Genomic DNA, 9,457 nt, shown 5'->3' with positions numbered 1-9,457 from the left:
GACCAGATGTGCTTGGGACCCTGTCACAGGAGAATAGGTAAAGGACCTGTGTGTGTGGCCTGAAGAATAGTGCTTCCAGGGAGCACAGGGGTTGCCTCCATCTGCTGAAGGCCTGATGGGGACAGGAAACAGGGCTACTGAAGGTCCACTGTGTGGCTCTGGGAGGACAGACAGGGCCATATTGAGGAAACATGTTAACAGCTTTCCAGCAACAGTAGGCATGCAGGGGACATCAGGATGCTTGTGCACTGCAGGACATGTCATGGACCAGATCATCTCAGTGGTAGGGAGTGGAGACCCCTACCTGGGCCTGAGGCCCTGGTGATCTGCTTCTGGCTCTAAGTCAAGTAACAAGAAACTGTGTGACCCAGATAAGTCACTGATCCTGCCTGACCTTCCTTTCCTTATTTCTCCAGTGGAGATACTGTGCACTTGGACGAATCCCTGGGACACAGGCCCATATGAGAGAGTGGAAAGGGAAAATGCAGTGCAATCAGTCAAGGGCGCAGCCATCCCCAGCAGGAACCAGCAGCCAGAAATGAGAAGACAACAGACTGGACGACACACAGTGTAGAAACTTCCCTGTGAAGAAAGAGCCCAGAAGAACATTAAAAGAGACTGATCTGGCAGGCTGGGGGACGCAGTGCCAATATTCACCACAAGAGAGTTCACAGATAAAGCGCCTCACAAATCAATAAAAGAGAAATGGACAAAGGATATTTTAGGGGAAACACTAGTAGGCAATAAACATGAAAAAATAATTGTACATTTTAACACTAATCCAAGAAGTTTCACATTCAAAATACCAGTGAACTCACATCTGTTTCTAGCAGACTGGGAGAGTTTGCTACTGCTTTTTGGCACTGGGGCGAACACAGGGCCTCAAGCATGGGTGCAGGTCAAGTGCTCCAGCAGGGAGCTACCTCCCCAGGACTCAGAAACATTTCTGAAGACCAAAGCTTTTTGACGTCAACAAGAATGTAGTGATGTTGGGTTTCCCACCAACCTTCTGGGAGTACACATCCACAGGACTTTTTCAGATCACAGTGGAACAATATGTCTGTGTTTTTCAGGACATACCCTTTGACCCCACCAAATGTCTGATAGGAATGGGTCCTGCACTAATGATTGCCAGTGTGCCCAAAGGCTCACAGACAGTAGAGAAAAGCCAGAGGAACTCAAGTGTCCACGCCTAGAGGAACCCTGAGGTCAATGCTGGCACCTCCACATGGGATACAAATGAGGCAATTTAACAAACAACGTAGGTCTCTGTGCACAAGCTGAGAAGGTTTCTAAGATGTGTTGTGAAGTGACAAAGCTCAAACCCCAATATAATAAATAGCTCATGGCTTAATTTTTTAAAACCTTGAAGGAAGGAGGTATGAATGGGTGTGCATGTGGACACAGGCAAATGTCAGGAGGGGTGTGCACATAACTTGTGGTTGCTGCTGGGAATGGGCTCTGATTGAGAGCAGGGTTTAGGGGATCTTCCAGGTTGGGGCACTACATCCCTCTTTATGAATTTCATACAGTGAGCACTGGTGTTACAAAAAAAATAATAAAAATAAAAAATAGCCAACAGGGTGGAAGGGAGAGCAGGTCCACCACCCTACCTGGGTCCAGGACTCCTGGCTCCTGGCCCGCACGTGGGACTACTGGTGGCCTTTGCTGTTCATTTCTTTCCAGCAGCCCTTCTTCCTCTCCCCTGCCTCTGCTTGGCACAATCCACCCTTCCCTGAACCTCATCAGTGCCCCACCTCACAGATGGCTTCTGTTGCATAGCAAATGAACCACCCCCAACCACAGGGCACATGCCCATGAACATGTCTTCCTCCCTGTGTGGGACATGCAGCTATGCAGCTGAGGTGGGGGATAAGGAGGGCTTACTCATGTATCCCTGGGACAACTAGAACTGCTCTGGTGAGGCTGGGACACCTTAGTCACATTGGGCACCCAGGCATGTCTTTCTCATAGTGATGTTAGAAACGTAAGAGGCCAAAGGGGTGGGCGAGTGTAGGATAAGAAAGACACAGGATGCCTCAGGAGGCCTGCACACACAACTGGCCCCTTCTCATTTGCATCTCTTTCTACTGACCAGAGACAGTCACAGAGCCAAGCCCAGGTTCTATAGGAAGAGATCCATTGCACCTTTTATTTAAGGGTAACTCCAAGTCACATGACCAAGAGCTTGACTGTTGGAAAGAGTGAACATTGGGGCCCTTTAGGCAATTTCCCTAGACACCATGAAGAGGGAAAAGATGACCCAGAGAAAGGGACAGGTTTGCCACCATGTAACCAAAGCATCCATTGTACATTTTACTCATTTCCTTGTTTATGCTACACTATTGTAAAAAATAAAACACTACTTTTTACAAATTCATTCCATTATTAATGAATATTTAGGTCATTTCTCCATTGGGGCTCCATTCATAAATGCTCCCAGGTGTCTTGGTGCACATGGAATCACGTTTCTGTTGTGTGTGTTCCTGCCATGGAGTGGAATTGCTTGGATCATGGGATATGAATGTTTCTAAATTAGGTGAATATTGCTAAACTGTTTCCCCATATCTTGAATGGAGTTATACTCTCACCAGCAGTGTGAGACTTCCTGTTGTTCCATGTTTTAGATAAGATTTCAGGAGAGGGTTTCTGTAGATGTTAGGCAGAAATAAATTGCATTTAAAAAAATAACCTGGTGAACCGATGTTTTCATATCCTCTTAATGAAAAGACAGACATTATTCCCACCCACTTCTATGATTTATCATGATCCTATATTAAGAGATCTGTTTCTAAGTTCTTTTTTTTATCAACAGTTTACTCCTTCTGTGAACCAATATAAATTATTTTAATCACATCATTTTCATAATGATTCTTGATATCTGAAGAAACACTTTTAATTTATTTCATTTTTTAACAAATTGTCTTGTTTATTCTTGGCTCTTTACATTTTTCCAATAAAGTCTCACACACTACAAAATCTACCCTTTCCAGTCTATAGTTCTAGTACTTATTTTTTTTGTCCTGGGAATTGAAACAAGGGTTGCTTTACTTTTAAAGGGACATACATCCAAGGCCTTTTAAAAAAATTTGAGACAAGTTCTCACTACATTGTTTAAGGCCTCACTAAGTTGCTGACACTGGCCTCAAATTAGTGATCCTGCTGCTCAACCTCCCCAGTTTCTGGGATTACAGGTGTGCAACTCTGCACCTAGCTATCGGTTCTGATACTTTTTAAAAGTATATAGTCATGTTATCAAATCAAGATAGTTTCCTAACCAGAGCAGCTCCCTTGTTGGGCTAGAGCTGCAGTTCAGTGGTAGAGAACTTGCCCTGCATGCACAAGGTCCTGTGTTCAATGGACCAGCACTGCAAAGGTACAATTCCCTTGTGATATCTGCAGTCAACCCCTAAACACTACCCGCCAGCCCCTGGCATCCAATGGTTGGCTTTTTTTCCCTTTTCCAGAATGCCATATGAATGGAATCATGCAGTATTGAAGCCTTTTGAATCTGGCTTCTTTCCGTTATCATAAATTATTTGCTTTTCATCCATGTTTTTGTTTATATCAGAAGTCTTCTCATTTTATTGCTGAGAGCATTTTACAGTATGGACATATCATGGTTTTCTAGGGGACATTTGGATTGTTTCCAGAGTGAGGTGATTACAAATAAAGCAACTATAAACATTTTGAACAATGGTTTTATACCAAATTTGTCTGAAACAAATTTAGTGAGAATCATCACTGGGGAATGGGAGAAAGGAAAGAGGAATAGGGCAGGGGAAGGGTCCCAAGGAAGCAGCCTCTGATTCTTCTGCAGGTGGAGGCACAGGAGAGTCCTGATGTCCTGATGGATGCAGAAGGGTGCTGGGTGCTTGGGCAGGGTTCTTGGTCCTTGGGCAGAGAAACCTGATGTCTTGGCACATCGTGCTCCTGCAGTGGTTCAGAGTCCACACATCCGATGCCCATACAAGGTGTCAGGTTCCATAGAGAACAGGGTCCTCTGGCTATCCCCTGGTTTTGCCTGGGTCATCTCTTCCCTTCACTGGAGCCACACTTAATGAAGCTGCCACCTTTATGCCCTCTTACATGGGAGCCAACTTATTGCTGACCCCTGGTGAGCAACAGCACAGTTTTCGGACATAGGTAGCAATCCTGTCAACCCACCTCAAGAGCCTTCTTCTGTGGGCCTGGGGTTGCCCAGAGTCCAGCTGAGGGCCTGCATCAGGTGTGGAGGCCCCTGCTGGCTGCAAGTGGAGATGGAGAGCAGGCTCACTGGCACTCCTGATGTGCTTCTGCCCTGCCTGTGTGGAGCCCTCAGGCAGCTGAGGCTCACAGGGCAAGGGGAAGGTGCTCAGGGCAGGCTCGCTGGGGCTCCTCTTTGGGAGCACAGGGGAATGGGAAAGATCCACAGGGTGTGGGCGAGGCTTCACCCTCGGAAGCACAGGCTTCCCCTGGAACATGCAGCCTGCCCCTTGGCTTTTCTGGTGCTGGAGCAGAAGGTAGGTAGCCATTACCGCGTTGAACTTCCTCTTGGCCAGGGACACCCAGGTCTTACGCAGATCGTAACCCATATCAAACATGGTGGTCAGTATTTCAGGGTCTGGGCGGAAGGGGATTGGTTCACTATAATCCTGGGGTAAATCCTGCTTACCCTTTGTCATCCATGGGTGCTGAAGGATCTGCTTGGCTGTGGGTCGATTCTGGGGGTCCAGGGACAGCATTCGGCGGATGAGCAATCGTGCTGCCAAGGAAACACCGGGAGGGTCGCGGTAGGTTGCCTGCTTGATCTGACTCAGCATCTCCTTAGAGGTGTTGCCACTAAATGGGCACCTCCCTGTCAACATATAATGCAGAATTACACCCAGGCTCCAGATGTCCACTGGGGGCCCTTCATACTCTTGCCTCAGGATAATTTCGGGGGCAAAGTATGACAGAGTGCCCCAGAACTGGCGCAGCCTCTGCCCAGGCGTGAACCTGGCACTGAAGCCAAAATCGATAAGTCTAGCATGGCTCCTGGCATCCACCATGATGTTCTCTGGCTTCAGGTCTCGATGTACAATGCCCTTGTCATGGCAGTAGCTCACGGCACTCACTACCTGCCGAAAAAGTCTGCGGGCCTCTTCCTCCTGCATGCCACCGTGTGGGATGTGGTCCAGTAGCCGACCTCCACCTGCGTGTTCCATCACCATATAAATATTTCTGTTGGTCTCAGCAACCTGCAATAACTGGATCACATTGGGATGCTCCAGGCTCCTCATCATCTCTGGTTCGGAGAGGAGCAAGAGGTTCTGCCCTTTCTTCCGCAGGACTTTGATGGCCACCTCTACCCCAGTCAGGCGATGGCGGGCTAATTTGATCTTGCCAAACCCGCCAAACCCAATGTCCCTCAGGACCTCATACTGCTCCCTCAATACTGCCTTCTGATGGGACCTGGGCCCCTGCAACATAACACTACTGTCACTACTCTGGCTATGCATCCTACGAACACCAACCAAGGATGCTAGCAAATATAAAACTAACAGAACAAAACAACGAATCAAAATCAATAACAGACACAAGACAAAACAACAAACCCAAATTAGGGAACTAATAGCCAAGGACCGCCAGCAACAACTGCCAACCACCAACCACCAAAAGTCCTAACTATCATGGAGTCCAACAGGTCACCTCCAAGGGCTACCTGTACTTGTGGACAAAATCCCAGCTGTGGCCACTCTCTCATATACCTTTGAAACTTACTCATAATGTCTCCTTGTGACATCAGAGCAATTAATCGCTCAGCCATGCCTGGCCATAACTCCCAGGGGTCGTCTCCCTTTGGGGCCTTCAAAACTTCTTCCATTTTCAGAATAGGAATAAAGAAGGACTACAGACACTTTTTGCTTTAGTGGGTCACAGAGACTGATGTGTACTTGCTTAGGAATTAATATTCTGTGGAACTTCAATGTAATTTTCACTTTCCATCTAAAAACCTGTAATAACTTTTGGTTATTTCCTTAAACACAGCACACAAAAATAGCATTTATCCTGGTTCCTAAATTTTGGGTGTCTTCTCACATTTTACACATCTACCTCATCCTTGTCCCTTGTCCCTTGTCCATGCAGTGGCAGCAGTTTCAGGAAGTCTGGGAAGAGTTTGGGAAATGACGGATCTGGAGAGGCGGGCAGAGTGGACTGCCAGATGACAAGCCAGGAGATACAGACCATCTAGAAAGATGGGCCAGAAGCTTAACTAAGGTACCAGAAGCTAATGATGTGGTCAGAATGCTTTTAAAAATGGATGCTCAAGGACATAGTGGGAGGAAAGCAGTAGTGAACATGGTGGACTTGGTGGATTTTTTGGGCGGGGGGCGCAGGTGTGGCATCAACAAGGGAATGGCCATCCACATAGGGAAGGCATGTGGAGAACAGGATGTTTGAGAGGAATTACAAGGACTAACAGGATCTACTCCCTATTTTGGTAAGGGGCATAGGAAGAGGGATAGGTGCAACAAAGACCAGGGGAGTCCAAAAACCACTGAATGGATCAATGGATGAACCTGGAGGACCCTGTGCTAAGTGAAAGAAGCCTGACACAGGGAGAGGATACTGCATGATCTCTCCAGTGGAATTTGAAAGACATGTACTTGTAGATGCAAGGAATAGAATGGTCGATGGTTAAGGAGTTGTAACACTTCAACTATGCAAGTTGATTAAGTTCTGGAGATCTACTATGTGGTATCATGTCTAGAGCTGACAGTACTGTATTGTATACTTAAAATTTCTAAGAGGGCAGAATGTATGTTAAATATTCTTACTAACAAAGCCCCTGGCCCCAGCCATAATAAGAAAGAGAATGGGAAGAATCTTGGGGAGGTCTATTTGTCATCTTGGTGCTGGTGATGAATTCATGGGTGTATACTTTCCCCAAACTCATTGAGATGCATACACAAAATATTCAAGGTTTTATTTGTCAACTATTTCTTAATAAAATGATTTTAAATAAATGAATATTTTTTCATAAAGATGACTTCAATTTATCGGCTAAGACATTCGGAGACTGGCAGATAAAAAAGATTAGTAAGAGACAACCAATCACATTGAATTTGAAGGAAGTGGCTATGTGGAAGTGGTTTTCATAGTCTAGGATCTGTGCCTGTCCAGGTTGAGGCTGGAGATGTGAGTGGCATCTTCACAAAGCTAGTGAAGGACACTGGAGGTGGGCAAGATCTCTGAGGGCCAAGGCAGATCTGCTGAGGGGAGCTCTCAGTTAGAAATGATTCCTTTTGAAGACCTCAATATCAGCTCCTCAGTCTTCAGGGGCAGGTCTGTGCCTCATAAACACCACACTTGGCCTATAAGTGTTCCTGGTTGCTTCTTGTACTTGTACCTCATATGAAATCTTCCTTTTCTTCATGTTTCACCTAAAAGAATTTAGGAGGCTTCTAAAGCAACTTTTACTTAAGGAAATTCAGAATAATAATGAAATTTCCAGAAGCTAAACAATAAATATTTTCTGACTCAATGTGCTCACTGAAATTGAAATGTAACAGGAGCCTGTATGCAAATTATGTAGCCTGCAGTCCTGGCCCATAGGGTCTTGGATTCATCTTCCTTGACAAAGGTACACCTGCTTCTCTACTTCTCTAACCTGCTCGTTTCATCTTAATCATATTCATTAACAGGTTGGTAAGGCTCTTTATATGGTTTGGCGAAATGATGTTCCTCTTCAATTGTTCTAAAATAGCATCATCAGGTCTCAGTGGGAGCACACGCAAACACATACTGTGAGAAACAAATTAAAGACTCTTAACGACTCTACCAATGCACTAAAAACCTTAGTTGAAGTATTTCAGAAGTCTGCAAAAGAAAATAACTCAGGCATTTTCCCTGGTATATATTTTTTTGTGTTTTTCACCATGAACATTCACTGCATTTTCAGTAGCTAGAAATAAATTGCTTTTAAAAGTAATTAGAAAAACCTACAGTGCTTAAAGATTTATCTAACATTAAATGGAATAGTAAGAGTATTAGGTGTAGAAAATAGACTTGTTAGTTCTGCAGAGATGTGCATTTTCTATGTGTAGGTATTCCGGGGTACATTTGAGAGTAGTCTGTTATTTCTGAAAGTATTTGATATGGGCACCATTAGAAAGACTTGAAGAAGGTTTTTACTGATTAAAAATTTATTAGTAAAGCCTTGACAACAACCCAACCACCTCTTAAGCATTCAAATAAGTGACAAAAATGTCCCAGAGGAGAAGAAACAGGGAAATTATGAGACAACATTTCTAGTGACTCCCCGTAATGCATTTTTTATGACCTCTGGAATATTAAATGAATACATCTGGCCTGCAATATTTTTTACACCTTTGTCTTTCAAAGCCTGTACTTAAAAAATCTTCCAGATTCATTGGCACAGAGCAAGTAATTTCCTGGTTTTTGGGAAAACCAAGATAAAGAGTTGTCCAAAAATAAAAAAGAGAAAAAAAAAAAAAACAAAGAAATGAAACAAACAAAAAAGTCAGTAGTTCCAGGATAATCAACAAAGACACTCCTGGTAGTTGTGGATTCTGGGCTCATCCCCCAACATTCATGCATTGGGTACATAACCCCTAGGCAACCATACAGTGAGTCCCATGGGGACTCAGAAAAACTAAGTCACCTGAGAGTGACTGACATTTCAGTAGAAAGATAAGATATGCACATAAACAGCTAAAATAACACAAGGGAGACTGTGACAGATATCCCAGGAGATCTTCAAAGAAGGTGCCATGAATAGGAAGTAATCATGTTTCACTGGGGAAGCCAGAGAAAGTGCCAAATCAAAATCAGTTGGAGTATCTGAATTTGGAGGGCGATGTGTCCTGAAACAGGCTGTTAGAACTGCAGGCAGGAAGGGACATCCAGGCAGGGGAAACAAGATATGCAGGAATCAAAGACAGGTTTGGGGAGATCTAAAGTTGATATGGTTATTACAGCACTCTGAAAGGAAAATCAAACAATTTTTTGTTGTTGTTTTTAATGGAGAGGGGCTTTCCATGGCTGTGGGTGGCCCTGAAGCTTACGTTCCCATAGATTCCCAGGTGCTCCTTTTTAAAACTTTTTATTGGGCTGGGGATGTGGCTCACGGCCCGCTTGGCATGGGTGTGGCCCGGGTTGGATCCTTAACACAACATACAAACAAAGATGTTGTGTCTGCTGAAAACTAAAAAATAAATATTAAAATTCTCTCTCTCTCAAAAAAAAATTTTATTTTGATGCTGGGGTTTGAACTTAGGGATGCTTACCTTGCTAAGTTGCTGAGGCTGGCCTCAGAATTGAGATCCTCCTGCCTCAGCCTCTCAAGTAGCTGGGATTATAAGCATGCACCACTGTGGCTAGCACAAATCCTCATTTTTTAGGCCAGTTTACAGAGTCCAGCAGACTATGTACAAGTTAGTGTCTTTCATTTACTGTCTATATGACTTGGGAT

General features: G+C 44.5%; 1 protein-coding gene across 1 annotated transcript; it reads right to left on the bottom strand.

Annotated features, from left to right (window-relative positions):
• Nucleotides 1–4,085: 4,085 nt before the first annotated feature.
• LOC144372258 (sperm motility kinase 2A-like) lies at nucleotides 4,086–5,480 on the bottom strand. The gene has a single exon (XM_078035632.1). It carries the CDS (start codon nucleotides 5,478–5,480, stop codon nucleotides 4,086–4,088), a length of 1,395 nt encoding a protein of 464 aa, XP_077891758.1.
• Nucleotides 5,481–9,457: the final 3,977 nt, after the last annotated feature.

The sequence above is a fragment of the Ictidomys tridecemlineatus genome (assembly GCF_052094955.1).
Source record: "Ictidomys tridecemlineatus isolate mIctTri1 chromosome 5 unlocalized genomic scaffold, mIctTri1.hap1 SUPER_5_unloc_1, whole genome shotgun sequence".
NCBI lineage: Eukaryota > Metazoa > Chordata > Mammalia > Rodentia > Sciuridae > Ictidomys > Ictidomys tridecemlineatus.
The sequence above is the reverse complement of the archived record's forward strand: the minus strand, read 5'-3'. Positions and strand labels throughout refer to the sequence as shown.